Genomic DNA, 19,210 nt, shown 5'->3' on the forward strand with positions numbered 1-19,210 from the left:
GCTGGGCCAAATCTGGCGGGAATGGGCGAATTCAACAACTGGCGCCCCCATCGCGAGACTTTACCTCAGGGACGGAGAAGAGGCAAGAGAGGCCATGCGGGTGCCTGCGCGCACCCGCGCGCTTCCCTGCCTGCCTACGCGCGCGCTTTCCCTCGCAGCCACGTCAGCTGTCACTCCCCACCCACCCACGTCAGCCCTCTCCCCCCCCTACTCCCCGCGCGCGCGCGCTCTTTGTCTTGGCGGCGGCTCCGTGGGAAGGACTGGGCTGAGGCAAAGGGAAGGTGGGTGGTGGTGGTGAGGGACCGTCTCTCCTTCCCTCCCACCCATAACCCGGAATTGGCCCTCACTCGTGGTCAGGCACAGGCACGAGCACGAAACGCCGCTTCCCCCCCCTCCAGTGTCTCAGGCGCCGCGCTCGTGCACGCGCGCCTCCCCTCCCCTCCCGCTAACCGCCCGTTTATTTGCTGTTCTCCCTCCTTCCCCGCGAGCCCGCCTTCCTCTCTCTCACGTGCCCCGCTTTTCCTCTGACCCGCCCCGCCCACCCTCTTCCTCTCGGCTCCATATTGAGGCTGAAGGAGGCTAAATCCAGTCACAAAATGGAGGTAACGTTTGTCGGCGCCGCCGCGCGGGAAGGCAGGCAGGCGGGGAGGGAGAGGGTCCTGCAACGGCGGTTGCGGAGCGGGCGTGAGAGTGGGTGGGTGGGGGTTGCAGAGGGAGCGGGCGCGTGGCGCGGCGCATGAGGGGCTCGCGGGAGGGAGAGTGATTGGCTGGCTCGGCTCCTGGCCTTCTCTCCATCCACACACACACCCTCTCTTCCAACCACCTCGGTTCTTGCTTTATCCAGCTGCAAACAGCTAATTATCCGAAATGGCGCGAGAGGGCGGCGGCGGCGGCAGTTGGGCGGGAGAGACTTCTGTTGGGCGCCATTGTAACCCTATGGAGAAAGAGGCTCGAGTTTGAGCGAGAGCAGCCGCAGGAGGCTCTTTCCTAAGTTGGACCCAAACCAAAATCCTTCCCTCAACTGTGTACAGTATTAGGCTTGAATATGTGTTTGTTTGTTTGTTTGTTTGTTTGTTTTTGTGTGTAAGCAAATTACAACCCGTGACTTGATTCAAGTGCCTATCACTCGATGGTCTCGCTGGTTCTCATTCGACTTCGCGAGCCACTTGTGCAGCGTTTGCCTTTTTAAACTTTAAAAGCTCTTTAATCCCACTGACTTGAGCGTGACGACGAAACATCCTGAGACCTGTGTGATGTGTTATTTTTAATGAAAATAAAATAGTTAAGAAAAGCACCCAGTTCCTCCTACACAGCAGCAAAAGAGCTAAAACTAACTGCTTCCCATAATCTATTCTTCGGGTGCTTTCAGTTCTAATAATATTATGGGATATCTTGCATTTGTCCACGTGGCCCAGTGGGCCTTGAGATGAAAACACGTTCTCTCCCCCCCCCAATAGTAACTGGTGGTTTGACATTGATGTTGAATTGTAGCAGTTCCTATTTCTGTCTGTCTTGCTGGGTATTTTAGTGGCTGTCACTAAAGCCAGTAAACTGGAGTTTTCTGGTTCATGGAAACAACCAGGCCTTCGAATGCCTCTTTAATAACATAATCTAGCTAATTATCTTTCTCTGGCAGTATGATCAAAAGCCTGGCAGCTGAATTCTGAAAAATAATAATGGATTCAACCCCCCCATTGAGTGATTACAGTTTTGTAGATGAGTCCCCTATATAAATTCATCCTATCCTATGCTTTTTGATAGAATTACTTGGGAGTAAGTTCCATAAGGTTCCAATTTAATTTTTATTATATCCATTCTTTAACCAAAAAATCAACATAATGATGTGAATAAAATATCTTTAAGATTGGATGTGAGAAGACTTTCGAGACCTTGGAATCTTAAATTAGATTTAATTAAAATTGAACCTGATTGTGTAGCTTCAATGAAAGTCCCCCTCAAACCAATGCTGAACTACAGTATAACAAGCATTTTTGTATGATGACATGCCAAATAATATTTTGCAGGTCTGGAGACAACTATCCATGATTAAAACCTGTGCATATCTAGACTGAAATGTCAAACACATGTTGCTTCAAAAAAACACCCTATACCTGAATGTTGTGCTCTACATTGCATTCTGGTTTTTGTTTTTTTTTAAATTCCTAGCTGACATACAGATTTTATCTGTTATCCTATTAAGCTTCAGAAACATTTGACGGTATAACTTGATGTTTTGTATATGAAAATTAGAAATGATCTTCTCAAACATCTAAGTATTCTGTGACTAAGCAGTCTTGCCTAATCCTGTCTATCTGTAGCAGGAAAAGGGCTTTGTACTGTACTGTACCTGTAACAAGAACTATATGCTGTTCATTATACTAATGTTCTCCTTGGCCTTCTTGCTGAAACCAGCTATGCAGGGTGTGTTGGGGCTTGCTTTTTGCTCTGTTTCAGGGTTTGCATTCTCTATAGCTTTGCTTATCTAAGCTGAGTGTTAGGGACCTGGGTCATAGAATTGTAGAGTTGGAAGGGACCCCAAGGGTGAAGTGTTGAACCCCTTCAGCAGAAGCTACTGTCTGTCTTGAGGTATAAAAGGATTCAGAGAAGGCCTCTTGAATTTCTTGTTTTAATTGGCCATTTCTTTCTTCCAATATTTTAATGTAACTCTGGTTTGGCAACAGCTGTCCCTGGCAAAAAAGCAAAATTTAGAAGTAAGGATAAATGTCCCTGCTCAGCATAACGGGGGGGGGGAGGGGGACTGATATTTTTGACCAAAACTACACCCCCTCTGCATACAAATAAATGGGAGTAAGAATCTTCAGGACATAATTGCTAGATTTGACCTAATAGCAGAGCCCCTCAACTTGAAATAGTAGCATAATTGCAATGAACTACATTGCAGGGTTGTTATAAGACACTTCTGTCCAACTTGGGCTGTATCCACCACCCGTACCCACCCTGTTTTGCAACACCACCAGACCAAATTGCAGGGTTGTTGAAAACAATGCAGCCTGCAATTATGAGGAGTGAAACACTGGAGGGTTGTCCTAAATCACTCTACCAGCCAGCCCCTCTCCAACCTGAATTATGGGGAGAATTACATTGGCAGGGCTATTTATTTAAATGTAGTGTTCACAGGAAATAGGACATGAGGCTAGAAAGAAAAGCAGTGCCTCTGTTTGCTGGCACTTTGTAAGGCAATGCACATGCTAGTGCTCAAAACTGGGGGCTTCTCTGTTGAGTTGTTATGGACACCTTTATCCTGCCGAGGGATTTTTTAATTATTGCTTCTCAGTGGGAAGCAGGAAATGGCGCATCTAGGCAATAACATGGCCATCACTGTGAGATAGATATCTGAATCTATATCAAGGATCAGAATTGCTGGTTCAGTGATACCCCAGCTGTAAGCAGGGCAACAAGGACGTCAACCCCCCTTTCTTTAAGCCGCTGGCCTAGTAAGAGAGGTAGCAGGGCCTCTGGTTCAAGGACCTGGATGTCTCGCAGGAACGAGAGGCGCCAGGTTTGAAGGCAAAGCAAAGTAGCTGTAGCGTAAGCCTTGCCTTGGAGGCTAGGCAGGTTTGGCGGACTCGAACAACACATTGAGGGAGAGAGGCAGAAGAGCTGAGGCGCTGATTGGTTTTTTAATTATAAGATATTTCCAGTGATACTGTCAGGTTATATGCCTGGCTGACCTATTCAGGCATTTGTTCCCCTTTCTTGCTAGCTACTGCTTTGCAATTCAGTGTGTAAACAGATGAGTTCCATATTTCAGGATAAATGGCTTGAGATTAAAGACACTCCCTCTCTCTGTTTGTTTCATTCTCTCATACAGTACCATCCCTTAAACTAAAGTGGCTCCCATATGCTTGCTCCACTAAAATAAGCCATTTATTTGTATGAGAGTAAGAAAGTAAAAACTTTTAGGAACGGGTAAATTACTCGTGCTACTTGTTATTTAGGTTAAAAGGAGCAACTGAGTCAGAACGCTCTCCAAAAATGGCGTGTAAAGATGAGAGAGAGGCTGAAGATTACAAGAGGAGGGGAAGAAGATCTTCACAGGTGGAATACTTTATTTTTTCCTAGTTCTGTTACATGGGTAAACAGAGAATTCTTGCTTTCTGCTGCTTTGGTAACACTGTGTTTGCTCAGATGCTACATTGCACTTCTCTTCTGCTTGGCTCTTACGCATGTATTATGCTTTTTATTCTCCACACTAGTTGGTGATTTCTATAATAGCTCAATACTTAGGCATATTGAGAGTTACTATGGAATATTGAACTTGAAAACCAGCAGTGCTATTTCTATAATGGTATAAAAGTGATCAAATTCTATGAACAGTCATTTTATTAAAGAGGCGGCTTTTAATGGTTCTCCAGAAATACAATACACAGAAAGGAGCAAGGACTGAGTATTGCCTGTTGATTAGGATCTAGATATCTCTAAAGTGCTAATAATGTGCTGTGATATTTCAGACTGCATCCATTGTTGGATACACCTTCATAAAAAGATACTTGGTATAGAAAACTAGTGTGTTGGGGGTAAGATGTTCAATAGTCTTCAACGCAGAGGAGCATTACATCATAGAAAGTCTTGTCTGCAATCTAAAGGTGTGTCAGACCAAACACAGGTTTACCATATGACTGAGAACAAGGCCAGGAGTGGGGATGATCACTTTCTGAACCAGTTGTAGTGGGCAATATTTTAGAGATCCTTAGCAATAAAGCTGTTTTTGAGAACCCATATATTTCCCTTCTCCAATGCCCCCCATGACTTCTTACAAACTCTGAATGGTGGCTTGTAATGTATGGTGTTATGGTTTTAGTTTTGTGCTATAGAATTGTAGAGTTCCAAGAAACCACACGATCTTATTGTGAGGCAGCACCACCCACCAGCTGCCCACAGATGAATGGAATGCATAAGATCTAAAGACATCCTGTTTGTGGAAGGCAGGAGGAACAAGGGAAAGCAATGAGTCCATCATGACAAAGGTGCTGCTTTATGGGAACTTACCAGAAGTTTAGGTTTTTTCTTGCTGCCTTCACCTTTTGGCAAGTGACATGTGGAGCCCATTCCTTGCTCTCTAGCTTGGATCTGGGGTGGGTATCATGCCCATAAGAGTTCTGAACATAAGAATAAGGAAGATCCCAACCTCTCTCTCCAACTCCAAGCATGAATGGCTGTTTTGGCAGTGGGTGACTTAGATGTAAGGAACACCTTGGGTGCTTGCTGTCAAAGCAGCTCTTAAGAGAAATCTTGGGCTGGGACACTTCAGTAGTAAAAATCAAGAGCTGCAAAGAGAGCCTGAAGACTCCACTCAAGTGAGGAGATTGAGGCTGGCCATTTTGTCAGATCTTCCATTTGGAGGCCCTGCAGGAGATCAGAGACTAAGGCTGTAGTCCTGCACAATTTAAGCCCCACTTAATACACTGGGACATGCTTCCTGGTAAACATGCATGTTTCACTGGAGAGGAGAGACTGGATGACCACAAAGTTTCAGCTTGGCTACTGAAGACAACCAAAATTTGTGACCTTCTGTCTTCCAGTTTGGACCAATTCATACATTGTCCATTTGGCAACTACCTTCCATAATTCAGGTTTTGCCTAGAAGCCCTCTAGTATTCCATAATAGTTGCCATAAAAACCATGATAGGAAAGATTCAAGTCTGTAGAATTGGCGTTGTGAGCTAAGCTTTTCTGCTCAACTGTGTTAGCTAGGCATATATTTCTCTACTAATAATTAGGAATGCTGTGGGCGTCTGCTAATAAGGCTGTTGCAGAACATTGTACTTGTTTCTCTGAAAACGTAGCTGTTAAGCCTCTTGTGCAGGGACAAAATAAAAATGATAATTTAGGGAAATCTGTTACTTCGTTTGGAGTCTCCCCAGAAGAATCAGCAGATTAATTCAAAGAAATGTACTACTTTCAAGGAGCGATGGTTAAAAATACTTTTGATACTGAGGAGTTCCTGCAGCATCTAACCTGCTTCTGAGGGAGAAAGTAAGCACATTGTTAAGTGAGAGTGTAGTATATAGAAAAGAAAAGAAAACATTTATATTTTTCTGTTCCTGGGAATTATAGCCCCTCTGTTTGAAGGCTTTAACATTAGATTTTCATTTAGTCTCTAATATACATCACCTGTAATAAAATAAGTAATTTCTACCTGCAAACTAAGGCACCTGAGGTTGCCGTTTAAAAGAGGAAGCATAGCAAATGAACCACCATTACTAGTGCCCTGCTAGGATTAGCAGGGGAGAAGTGAGGGCAGAGCAGCATTCTTGTGCTTCTTCATCCTTCCCTGAGGTTTTATTTTCCTGCCCCATAAAATTCATTACACCAGTTCCAGGGCTGTTAGTCATCTCCCTGGTTTGGGTGTGTGTAGAGGAACTGGGAAGAGTATGGATCTGTTGGATCTATAGCCTTCCCCCAGCGGGGACATAATTTTATAAATAATCGCTCTCAACACATGATTTATGCAACCTTAATGCGAACAGATAACAGTTAACTATAAAATGCTCCATACTGTTGACCCCAGACCATACCTCCTTTTGGGGCCAGTGGGTACATCTCGAATTTTCATAAAGTTCTCTGGGTGCTAGTCACAAAATGGTTTCCATGGGGGCGACATAGCAAAACTGATACAATGGAGTTTGCAACATAACACACAATGGTTGCCACATCTAAGAGAGCAGGAAAAAGATGACCACAGGCAGGCATGTCCCTCATCAGTCTGCTGTGCTCAGTCACAGAGAGAAACTGTATTTGAAAGGGAAGGGAGGAGTGAGTGTCCAGCCCTGGCATCTAATTAAATGTGTAATGGGGGGGGGGTGTTCAATGTAGGAGAGACTGAGCTAGTGTGAAGAAACGAACAGAAAGAACAAAGAGTCTCTCAGGCACTGGATTTTTTAGAGGATGTTTCTTGAGACCTTTTGCGGGTGCCGTTGGAAATACTGGAAGGCACCCTAGGCTCCATGAATTGGTGGTTCCTGCCTTAGTACATGAAGTGTAAATGAAAAAGTGGTATCATAAAATGGGTAAGAACATTTTGTTCCTTATGTTTCTTGGAATTGAAATACTTCATCTACTCTTTGGAATGATGGGTATTCCATTAGGACTTGTATCTATATGGGGACAAATCCTGTGTCTCCTGAAACTTTTTCAGTTATGCCAGGCACAGAAGACACCTTTGTTTTGTAGTGCAATCGTGTGTTTCTGAGCCGTAAGCAATGCAGTTGGCTATTTAAAAAATGCAGCAGCATTCTTGTTCTGTTGTGTGCAGGTTATTCTGAACTTTACAAAGTTAAGTAGGACTGGATGCTGCTCTCTTGTGTTGTGTAGCCTAAAGTTTTGTTCTTCCTGCAATAAATAAATAAATCTGGGGGTTGAGATGTTAGGCGTGGTAAGTAGAAAATTATACGCACCCTTAGTCGTTTTGTTTAGTGATTAGCCAACTTTTGCTAGAGTTGTCTATCCTCTGAAGTTCACGACATGGCATTAAAGGTTTTTAGTTTGTTATTCTTTTTAACTAAACTTGAAATAGTCAACATTTCTTTATATGCACAGACCAAAGACATCAGTTGATGAAGGTGTTAGATTATTAATTGAAGTTTATGTCCTCATCCTAGCTGCCTCTAGTACACTAACAGCACAGACCTTTGCATGCCTGCTCCAAAATCCCATTGAGTCTAGTGGGACTTACTTTCATGTAAATGTGCTGTACTTAAGACAGACTTGAGGGTAAGCACTGTTGAACATAATGGGATTTCCTTCCCCATAAACTTGCATAGGATGCATTGGATGGCTACATTACTGAGTAAACATGTGCTGAATGAGGCTGTAAGAACTGTTCATACACTATGTAACAAAATCCTGGTATAACACCCAATCTGCTTTGCACCCTTTAAACTTGTTTATGTAGAAGTAAGTGTACCGAGAGAGAAACCATGAGCCAATTGAGTTTATTATTTATTTAAATATTTACAGACCTCACTTTTCATTAAAAAATACAGCAAAGCACTATGATAGTACCTAATCATAGTGAAGTGTGATAAGACAGTAAGTTGCTGTGAATTGTGTTGGTGGACTTCGCTGCAATAACACAAATCTCGTACAGCATATTGAAACTTACCTTCTTTCAGGGCTACGATCCTAAAGAACCCGAACAGTTGAGAAAACTGTTTATTGGTGGCCTGAGCTTTGAAACTACAGATGATAGTTTAAGAGAACATTTTGAAAAATGGGGCACTCTCACAGATTGTGTGGTAAGTAATCATAACATTCAGTTTACTTTTAACAATGTTATGTGTGCTTACTTGGAAGAAAGTCTCACTTTCCAGTGGGGCTTACTCCTAGGTAAGTATGCACAGGTTTGCAGCATTCACAAAAGTCAGTGCCTAAATTATTGTTACATGCTTTAACTTTCTTGAAGGTGATGAGAGACCCACAGACGAAACGTTCCCGAGGCTTTGGCTTTGTGACCTATTCTTGTGTGGAAGAAGTAGATGCTGCTATGGCAGCCCGACCACATAAGGTTGATGGGCGTGTGGTGGAACCAAAGAGAGCCGTTTCTAGAGAAGTAAGTGAATATTTAAGTATATATACTGAATTGGTCAAACCTTAATTGTAGGAACTTTTAATCATTTGCAAATCTTTTTGTAAGACATTTGTAAGTATTTAGGCACGGCACCATCTTGGAAGGTTGAGATACTAAATGTAACTTGTGATTTTATAGGATTCTGTGAAACCTGGTGCTCATTTAACAGTGAAAAAAATATTTGTGGGAGGAATTAAAGAAGACACAGAAGACTATAATTTAAGAGATTACTTTGAAAAATACGGCAAAATCGAAACCATAGAAGTAATGGAAGACAGACAAAGTGGAAAGAAAAGAGGGTTTGCCTTTGTAACATTTGATGATCATGATACAGTCGACAAAATTGTTGGTATGTAATGCTTTTCTTTTGTGCAGGCTTTTTATATTTCTTTCAAGCTACTGATGCATGGAACCTTCTCCTAGTGAACAAAAAAAATTACTATAAGAGCTAGTCTTCCTATTTGCTTTCTTACTAAATTGAATATATTTTACAACATTACCGTTTTAAATATCAATATACTGTAGTGCTTTTGGGGGGGGCGGATGCTTTTCTCTCCTGAACTTTTTTGTGTGGTGGCTTTCCTACAATTTTAGACGACTATGAGGAGCATGATTTGCTCCCAGCCTCTCTTCAATCCCCCTCCCCTGCCTGAATCTTTCTAACATGTCTTTGTAGTTAAGTGCCTAGCTGAGAAGGACAGTCCAGTTTCCTTGCTGGGCCCCTTGTCAGGATCTAGCTGGCTGTCTACCTGTCCCTATTCTCCCCCCCCCCACTTGGTTTGGTCACATTCTTTCTCTCCTGCAAGTAAGAATTTCATGCTACACCCCAAGGTTTCAAGCATCCTTCACACTAATTGAGTATACTTATGAGCCAGGTACAACAGACTTGCTAACTGCTTTAAAATATAGCCTGGACAATGCTAGGATCCTAAAGAACCTTGGGTCCAAAGCAAGCACATTCTTGGAAATCCAGCAGGAAAATGAGCACACTTGGATTGCGTGGGAAGAGTCCAATGCAAATGACCATTAGGTACCACACTATGGAGGGCATGATCAGCTAAAATCAGAAAGGGGAAGCTTTTTTTATTTCATTATGGTCTTTCCTACTGTTTCCCTATCATTCAAGTACTGCTTGGATTCCATGAGTCATTTGTTCTTTGAGGAGCTCATTTCCCCATGAATTTTTCCTTCTCCCACTCCCCCCCCCCAAATAATTTCTAGGCTCCAGAGATGTTCCTTCTTTATGAAGAGGTGAGATGAGAGGGATGCTGAGCATCCATTTTATGGTATATTCTGCCCACAAAGATCTAGGAAACAAACTTCATTGCCTATTGTTTTCCTGGCTTCCTTTCTTTGGCTCTTTGTGCTATGCATCTTTTGTTTTATGGTATTTTTAGAGTTTCCTTTACTGATTATAATATGGAGGAAATAAAACTAAATAATAATACTGCTGCTCCTGTGAAAATATATTCTGAATAATATGGCATAAGTGGTTATTCAATTGTGCACATTTTTATAATGATCATTTTAAAACTTATTTTAGTTCAGAAATACCACACTATAAATGGACATAACTGTGAAGTGAAGAAAGCTCTCTCCAAGCAAGAAATGCAAACGGCAACTGCACAGAGAAGTGAGTTTGTTACATAATAGCACAGCCCATGGCAATAATTGCCTACAAGCATTGTAATAATTCACTCTTTTTATTTTTTGTCTTTAGGTCGTGGAAGTAGTTCAGGCAATTTCATGGGCCGTGGGAACTTTGGAGGCAGTGGTGGCAGTTATGGCAGAGGAGGAAGTTTTGGTGGCAGAGGTAAACATCTGTTCTTGCTTCTCTACCCCCTTCCAAAAATACTACCCTGGATTACGGTGCATCACTGTATATTACACTTCTTGTTCTGATTTTAGGTGGTTACGGTGGCAGCAGTGGTGGTGGTGGTGGCAGCAGAGGAAGTTACGGGAGTGGTGATGGATACAATGGCTTTGGTGATGGTAAGAATAACATTGCTAATACCAGTTCAGTTATACTTTGGGGGTGGGGTCAGTCCCTCCTTAGATCTGCCTGGTGTATCTTAATGTGAGAAATGTGAAAGGGAAGCTGACAACTTGTGGAAAATCTAGGTATTACAGTAAATTGGGTTCTCTTAAGTTTAAGTCATGATTAACTTATCCCATGGGACTAAGGCATGACTAACTTACAGAGCATTAAAAAAAAACAACCAACACCTTATGTCAGACTGGGTGATCACCAAACTTGTCCAGGGCAGCTGATGGCAGGCTGTCCATCATTTAGATTCAGGTAGGTAGCCATGTTTGTAAGACGCAGTCAAAATAAATAAATACATAAATTGTCCAGTAGCACCTTAGAGACCAACTAAGTTTATTCTGAGTAAGCTTTCATGTACATGTACACTTCTTCAGATACATCAGTTAATTAGCCAGTGGTAGGTCTTGGAATGGGGCATTCTAATGAAGGCGATAGAACTGAGACAAGCCGGGATCCACTGGATCCCAAACTGGTCTCACTGCTGTCATGTGATGCTGTAGGTCCCAATTGCCTTTCCAGCCTGGAATGTCTCCCCACCCCACCTTCGAATTTGGCCACAAAGAGTGGCAGGGGTGCAGATGCATTTTCCCTGACATCTGGAAGGACAGTTGATTGTGCCACAGTCTTGAATCCTAAGTTCCTGTGAACAAAATTCTGCTCATGGGAGTGCCACCACTCTGGGGCAGGGAAGGAAGTCCCCTAAAAAAGCTCCAGGTAGTTGGGGAATCTCCAATAAAAGTTGCATGGGGCGGCACAGAGGGCTACTGGTGAAATTGGCAAACACTTCCCACTCGCCCTTTATATTAGTAAGAGCTTCTGCTGGATCAGATTCCCTTCTGTACATGGACAGGCAACTCAGGATCTAAACATTATTTTTAGATTTGTGAACTGTATGTAACCTATTAAGAGACTTTGGAATTGCTTTATTTTCTTCAGCCAAAATATAGTTGGGTATGCACAAAGCCTTCTCAGCAGGATAAATAACCAAAATATAGGTTATCCTCAAGCTGCTTGAATGACCCATGACAGATAGAGCCTCTGGTCCTTGCACATGGAATACTTGGCAGTTTCCAGTAATCAAGTGATAAATCATGCTCAGTGGCAACCAGTCTTCAGCTATGGACATGAAATGGTTTCCATTGATTGCAAATTGTGACTACGAATCCTTAGTCATGGCTAGGTCATTGATTTTATTTGGATTTCTCCATTGGGATTACTTGTTTGGTAGCTATTACGTCGTAATACGCCTTTCGTAGTAGTTGGTCTCCAAGCAATATTGGTGATTTTTTTAGATACTGCTTTACAGTTCCCAGTTACTTTTGTGTTTAGATCATGTCGTTTCATAACAAAAAATTCACATTCCTGTCACTTTTATTGATCTTTCTCAAGGTGGGAACTATGGAGGAAGTCCTGGGTATGGCGGCAGAGGAGGTTACGGTGGCAGCCCGACCTATGGAACCCCAGGTGGTGGATATGGTGGAGGAGGTGGAGGCTATGATGGTTACAATGAAGGGGGGAGCTTCGGTGGTAAGAATCCTGAAGTACATTGTGTTGATACATCTGTTTGTTCTGCTCATGTTGGATAACAAGCTTGAGGTCTTTAGCCTGTCACCATTTTTAAAATGTTGTGCAGTGTAAACTTCAGCTGAAAATGAAAACCACTTCCAAGTTCTAACCCAGACATCCCCAAACTGCGGCCCTCCAGATGTTTTGGCCTACAACTCCCATGATCCCTAGCTAACAGGACCAGTGGTCGGGGAAGATGGGAATTGTAGTCCAAAACTTCTGGAGGGCCGAAGTTTGGGTATGCCTGTTCTAACCCCTTGAAATCACAGTGGTATGAAAGATATTATTATTATTATTATTATTATTATTATTATTATTATTATTATTATTATTATTATTATTCTGGGTGGCTTCCAACAAAATATTAAAATATAGAAATCCACCAAACATTAAAAGCTTCCCTAAAGCTTCATGGTTCCCCGCCCCCGCCCCCAGGCCAGTTTTGTAGGATGTCTTCTTTAAGCTATGGAGATGCACTTGTAACAAGACTCCAGAGCAGGGGATCTACAGAAAGAGGGCTTGCTTTCCCACCTGAGCAACCTTCCAGTGGCCACATGTCAGTGGTGGACAGAGCCCAAGGCAAAAGTGTGCAAAGGAAAGTAGCTTTCTACACATGCCTTTCTCTATCCCCCAGCCAGGGGCAAAGAGCTCATTGACACATTCCAGCCAGGCAGAACCCTCAAGAAAGGTAGAATGGAGGGCTAGCAAGCAGTGTGGCCTGGGCTGAGTCGCAAGGGCTGGATAGAGAGGCCTGAAGGGCTGCATTTTGTGCCCAGGTCTGAGGTTCACCACCATTGCTTCATACAAACATTCATTAAGCCTTAAAACCTAATAAGGGAGCAACTACAACTTTCTAGCCAGCTAGTTCCATTGCCCAGCATTTATTTAAGAATCTTTACGTTAATGTAATCTACAGACTTTCCCCCTCTTACCTGAAACTCTTTGTGAATAATTTACTGTTGTTTGTTTTTTCCTGCCTCTGCATTTTTTGCTGGCATTGGAGTGTAGAGGAAAGAATCCAGTCTATCTGTTCAGTGTTCAGATCTGGGGAAACTTTGGATCTGTGCTAGTGAATGCCTTGCAGTGTGGATTGGAATACTAGTCTCATTTTCTGGGACTGGACTACTGCCCGATATCATTTTTTAAAAAAGAATAATGCTCTTGTTCATACTTCTCTCAAGAAACTTTGAACTTGGTTAAGTTGACACAGCAGAATTTTAAGTATCTAGAGTTATTAATGTGGTTAATTAAAAGAACAGGAACCCTTAATGATTTAGCAAAGAAGTGAGCATTTTTTATTTTGCCAATATAACAAAGGTTAGCAAGAACTGAACAGGAAATAAATTTTTGCATGTGTATTTTGAATGTTCTTAGGAACAATTGCAGTTACTCAGCCTAGCCATGATTATGTCCAGTTAGCTAAAATCCCATTATGTGCATACAGTAAATCTGGAGTTATGAAACTCGTGTTGTATACTAAAGTGTATTTTGTTTGGGTAGGTGAGTTAATGTGAATGAATTGTAGTGCACTTGAAATGTACTTCTGAAATAATTCTTGATCTGATAAACACAAACCTTACATTTTATTATTCTCAGGCAACTACGGTGGAAGTGGAAACTATAATGACTTTGGCAATTATAGTGGACAACAGGCCTCAAGCTATGGACCCATGAAAGGAGGTAGCAGTTTCAGTGGTAGAAGCTCAGGCAGTCCCTATGGTGGTAAGTATAACTTACTAAAGTACGTATGTGTCTGTTAGGTTCCTAAAGAATACTTATTTCAACAGTCCATGTTCCCATTTTTAGGTGGCTATGGATCAGGAGGAGGTGGTGGTGGTGGCTATGGTGGAAGAAGATTCTAAAAACTAGCAGAATAATGGTAGGTATGATACAAATACTTGTTGTATATGAAGACTATACAACGTTTCACTGAGAGTAATCCTTTTCTTATCCTGTATTCAACAGGCTACACAGTTCTTAGGAGAGAGCGAGGAGTTGTCAGGAAAGCTGCAGGTTACTTTGAGACAGTCGTCCCAAATGCATTAGAGGAACTGTAAAATCTGCCACAGAAGGAGCGATGAACCATAGTCAGAAAAAGTTACTGCAGCTTAAACAGGAAACCCTTCTTAAGGACTGTCATAGCCACAGTTTGCAAAGAGTGCAGCTATTGATTTAATGCAATGTAGTGTTTAGATGTACATTCCTGACTTTTTTTAATTTGTTGTTTGTAGCTTTGTCTTTTCTTCATAAATCAGGTATATTGCCCTGTAAATTTGTGGTAGTGGTGGTAGTGGTACCAGGAATTAAAAATAATTAAGGAACTTTTAATTTTTTCCAATATTTGTGTAGTTCAGTTTTTTCTCACTGAAACTTCTTTAAATAAAGAAATGTAGTTTTAGGGTATATTCTTGCTAGGAAAAAAAATCAGTGCATTATAATCTGTATTAATTTAAACTAGAAATGCTGAATCATTTAAGAACCTTAGTTTTCTGCATATGTAACCGAATGAAATGAGTTGCACATGCAAAGGGAGAGAAAAGATGTTTGCATTAAAGCTTGTTTAGCTGTATAACTAGGAGTGAGTCATTTAAACTAGTGCTTGTGAATGATAAAAAGCTTTACTTTCAAATGAAAATTCCAGATACTTCTGGCTTGTGCATATCTTAATTTGTAGCCTTTGTTTCTTAGCCTAAGACTTATAAGTAAATAAGCCTTGAAAGAGATACTTTAAAGCTTTATTCAGTTTGCCTCCCATTTCATTGGTATATACAGGAACTACATTAAGCATTGGCAGAACAGGTTTATTACTGTTGAGGCTTAACACCCCACCCCCAACCTCAAACAGATTTAAGTGTGTGTGCACACACACTCTTTTGAATTAAAACTTTGAAACCAATGACCTGGGTCTGTTAGCTTAATTGTATAACTTCATTTGTATATATTTCTTCCCTCAAAACTGGTTCATCTATAATGGTCAATACTTCCTACTTTGTGTATTTCTGCATGCCCTCTCTTATCTGAAACTTACAGCACAGGCACAATCGCTTCAAGTTCCTTGCAAATGGGTGTAAATATTCTGACCTATGAACAAACCCAATACATTTCACACACTTTCTAATGCCTTGATTGTAGGCCTTGAAGGTGATATGAAAACCAAATGGTTCACAATCTAGCAACAGGAAATATCTGGGCTGAACATGATACATATTTGTCACTAACAGGAGTATTGTGGGCTATAAATCCATACTTTTATGCATCAGAATCGTGTGTTCAAAACTTGATAAAATTCATAAGCAGGGGTGTGTGGTCTACTCCTTCACTTACCCAAATTTGTGTACAGCCATTTCCCAGGCTATCCTTCTCAACCTGATCAGACTTCTCTTTTAACTATTGCCAGAGCAGTGCTTTCTGTCAGTACACATCCAGAAGAGTAGGGCACAGTGAGTAGAAGAAACTCAGACACTTGCCAGTATGATGCTGGATTTTTTCTTCTGTTACTACTTCTCTAGGCCAATGAACAGTATCAGGTAAACAATTCCAGTATAGGAATGGATTATCAGACACTATAAAACGTTGCTCTAAAATTGTTGTAGGTTCAACCAAATGTGTATATTGGGCTTGTACAAGGCATACAGTGGTGGTGGTTGTATAGAATTCTATGGTTAAATCTCAAAAAGTACAAGTGTGCTTAAACAAGGGTCAAGCACTGATACAGCCCCGGAGTGCTATAATATCATAATTGTATATACAGCGGTACCTCTACTTACGAATGACTCGACTTACGAATGTTTCTACTTACGAATGGAGCTCCGCCCGCCATCTTGGATGCTGTTTAGATAGGATTTTTTCTACTTACGAATTTTCAGATAGGGTTGCTTCGACTTACGAATTTTTTCTCCCAGTGCATTCCTATGGGATTTGACTTACAATTTTTTTCGACTTACAAATGTGTGTTTGGAACGCATTAAATTCGTAAGTAGAGGTACCACTGTATTAAGGTGGGAGTTGGGTAGTTGGCCAACAGGAAACAAGTGTTCTATAATCCAGTAGGCAAAATGTGTAGAAGGGCATCACTTTGGTATTGTGAAATGGAATCCTCCCATTACTAAACTGCATATGCAGATTTCTTCTTAGAAGAGTAGAGTAGATGTAAATCACCCCTTTCAGGCCTACTGTTGATTGTAGGGACAGAACCTAGAGGATGAGTTTTTCTGTTCTTGTTGGAGTGGGAGAGGGTGGGACCTTGATGGCACACAGGGGGAGGGGGAAACCAATTTTATAGTGTGTTAATCTGTTCTGCTATTCTTAATCATGCAATCTGAAAGTTGCCAGTTGTTGGTGCCAGTGACTTAGACCTAGTTCTCTGATGTGGAGAAGTGTAAGCAGAGGACAGCAATTAACCAGCTCTAAAGACTTTAGGATGTACCTCTTAGCCAATGTGTGGATCAAAGGAGACTCAGACAGGACTTCCTGCAGCCTATTGTGTATGTGGACCAGTCAGCATATTTAAAGAATGACAAGGCAGCGACAGCACCAGCTTCAACTTCCAGAAAAGTGAAAGCATAAAATACTATGCTGATAGTGAGCAGCTTTCCAAAAGCTAGTTAAAACTGCCTATCACTGCTGAAATATCGAAGAAAGTCTAGCAAGAGTTCTTCACCAGTTGGAACCTCCTTGAGTCATAGCTACTTGAGTTCACCCAGTCATAGGTCTAGCATTTAGACCTGAAAGGAAGGGGAATGAGAATAGGTAAGGTTCGTCTCTAACACTTTTAACGAATTAAAAGAGCTACTCTTTCCTGAACAAGGTAAGAAAAATCTCTTTGACTTGCAGATTGTTGAAGAAACTTCTGCTTGACCAGATGTGGATTTCTTGCCTGCTGGGAAACCTGTGGCTTGGTAAGACTCTAGTACAATATAAAACATTGATGTGCCCATGACTGTATTCTTGGCTTTGAATATCCGGCATCTGTGATAAGGAACTATGCAAAAACCAGGTGAGTGCCAGTACTTAATCATTGTACTTCCATACTATGAAATGTGAACAATGCAGCATTAAAATTGTAATTCTCATCTGACTGATGTATAGGGAAGCTATAACTGGTGACTTTTAGCACTGATACAGCTTTAGAAAATGTTTCATGTTATTTTAGTAACGCAAGAATCCTAAAAGATAGGTCAGTGTTATCCAGATTGCTTAAAGGTGGCTGAAGTGTAGTAGCTTGTCTGATGAACTGCTTGCTGAAGCAAGATTTTATATGGGACTTAGCCTTGCACATAGTGAAATGGTTTCTACTGGATGTAGCCTTGCACATAGTGAAATGGTTTCTACTAGATTACATCTTTTGGTAATAATTTCCCACAACTTAAATGATAAGTAGATTTTTAAAATAAAAACTGTATTTCATGTTCATTAGTAGACGGGTAACTCCCCGTTTCCGCAGGGGTTGCGTTCTGGGTCAAAGCACACGTCGGTGGAGTGCGTATAAGCCTGCCCCCAGCCCTCCTTTTTACAGGTCCAAAAGGACTTGTGCATCAGTTGGATGTGCCTAAAATGATCACTGCCTGTAATTAGATTTGGGCAAATCCAATGCATAAAGTCAACCTGAATTCTGACCACCTTTGCACACCTGTTGGAACTGCAGATTTTCTGTTGGTAATATTATTAATTACTGAATTTCAGACAAGAAAATAATTTCCTCCTCTGGAAGTTGAGTACCTGATGTCCCTAACAAATAATTGGTATTCAGGTAACCCAAGTCTTTAAGAATGGCTTCTTAGTACTGTATCTTGGTTGGGCTTTCCCTGCATATCTCAATAAATACTTAAATTCTGTCTTGCCTTATTCTCCATCTGTGTTAGGTCTGCATGCTAATGAATGTAGGTTCATGGTTCCATATCTTCTTCCCCTGTTGGGCACCTAGGCTTTTGTCAGCATTATATTCTCACTCCTATTCAACCATGAACTTTGACAGGGAACATTTATAATTGTTGACTTCTCCCGTCTTCAGACACACGTGTCAAATGTAGTGCAAATGTTTAATGGGAGAGCACACAGTGCTACAAGGCCACGTCTCTTAATTTGCCTCTTATCTAAAACTGCTGCACTAGACGTTGCAGTTTGCTGCTGCCGTTGCCCAGCACCGGAGTGGCAAACGGCAGCTCTGCTTATTTTCTCTTTTCTAAAATAGGGACTCGGCCAAGCTGCTTGTGTGCTCATTTTGCACCTTTCCGCCCTACACACAACAGAACGTAGATTTGGGGTGAGTGTATGTGCTTCTGTTTTCTTCCTCCTCTAGTAGGAGGGTGCCGGCTTTGTGCCTAGGAAAGAAAGTCCTGAATCCTCGGTGAACTTGCTTACGTACTGTCCCAAGGCTGCATGTTTGGTGAGGTGTTTAGAAGATTTGGGGAGAGAAGTGCAGGCAGAGCAAGTGTTCTTCAATAACTAGTTGGCGAAGCTGGGATACTCCTTAGCTTTACAATCTTAATGTGCTAAACTTGCATTTTCTCTTCTACTCTGCAGGGTAGAACAAAGACAACCATCTCCACAAGTTGAAAGAGGATGTGAAATACGCTGATAGCCTATGATAGGTGAAAGTGATTGAAGTGTGACATCTCCCACTCACCTTGTTCAAACTCTTAAAATAAAGTGTCATAAATTATGAGTTGGCCAATCTTTCCAATCGTATGTGGCTATTAGGACTTCATTTCTACATCACTGCCCGCCCATTTACTAAAGATTTCCTTCCAGCTTCCACAGTGTTAAAATCGAAGAGTTTTGAATTACTCAAGTGAATGTGGGTAACCTTCCTTTAGTTGTATGGACAACACACCCCTGGTTTTACAGCAGATTTGGCTAGCCTGATTTAACTGTAAATAAATCTCAGCCTTTGAAAGAGAAAAAAAAATAACCTGACAAAATTTTATCAAATATTTTTTCACATTATAAAAGGGGAATTCAGGGCTCAGCAAGGCAGTGTCCTGATAGGGTTGCTGTCGACAGACCTA

At 41.6% G+C, this 19,210-nt stretch overlaps 1 protein-coding gene across 18 annotated transcripts; it reads left to right on the plus strand.

Annotated features, from left to right (window-relative positions):
• Positions 1–218: 218 nt before the first annotated feature.
• On the plus strand, positions 219–18,867 carry HNRNPA3 (heterogeneous nuclear ribonucleoprotein A3). 18 transcript variants are annotated; one of them, XM_088676363.1, is made up of 16 exons: positions 219–281; positions 3,960–4,059; positions 8,136–8,258; positions 8,426–8,572; positions 8,729–8,939; positions 10,134–10,223; positions 10,311–10,403; positions 10,499–10,582; positions 12,027–12,164; positions 13,800–13,925; positions 14,010–14,082; positions 14,169–16,952; positions 17,037–17,101; positions 17,886–17,952; positions 18,394–18,465; positions 18,726–18,867. In XM_088676363.1, the coding sequence occupies exons 2-11, from the start codon at positions 3,997–3,999 to the stop codon at positions 14,063–14,065; spliced, it is 1,131 nt and encodes a 376-aa protein (XP_088532489.1). In that variant the 5' UTR covers positions 219–281; positions 3,960–3,996; the 3' UTR covers positions 14,066–14,082; positions 14,169–16,952; positions 17,037–17,101; positions 17,886–17,952; positions 18,394–18,465; positions 18,726–18,867. The 18 variants fall into 18 exon arrangements, with proteins under 18 accessions (XP_088532489.1, XP_088532450.1, XP_088532482.1 ...); XM_088676324.1 differs by having other exon boundaries at positions 10,499–10,580; positions 12,013–12,164; XM_088676356.1 differs by lacking the exon at positions 219–281 and adding an exon at positions 566–602.
• The last annotated feature ends 343 nt before the right edge of the window (positions 18,868–19,210 follow it).

The sequence above is a fragment of the Zootoca vivipara genome, chromosome 1, assembly GCF_965207765.1.
Source record: "Zootoca vivipara chromosome 1, rZooViv2.hap1.1, whole genome shotgun sequence".
Taxonomy (NCBI): Eukaryota; Metazoa; Chordata; class Lepidosauria; order Squamata; family Lacertidae; genus Zootoca; species Zootoca vivipara.

Bases quoted from the DNA above. Each gene is read 5' to 3' on its own strand.
- HNRNPA3 (XM_088676324.1), top strand. From the start codon at position 3,997: ATGGCGTGTAAAGATGAGAGAGAGGCTGAAGATTACAAGAGGAGGGGA. The intron at 4,060-8,135 runs GTGGAATACTTT...ACCTTCTTTCAG, and splicing joins GGGGAAGAAGATCTTCACAG to GGCTACGATCCTAAAGAACC. The intron at 10,581-12,012 runs TGGTAAGAATAA...TGTCACTTTTAT, and splicing joins GGATACAATGGCTTTGGTGA to TGATCTTTCTCAAGGTGGGA.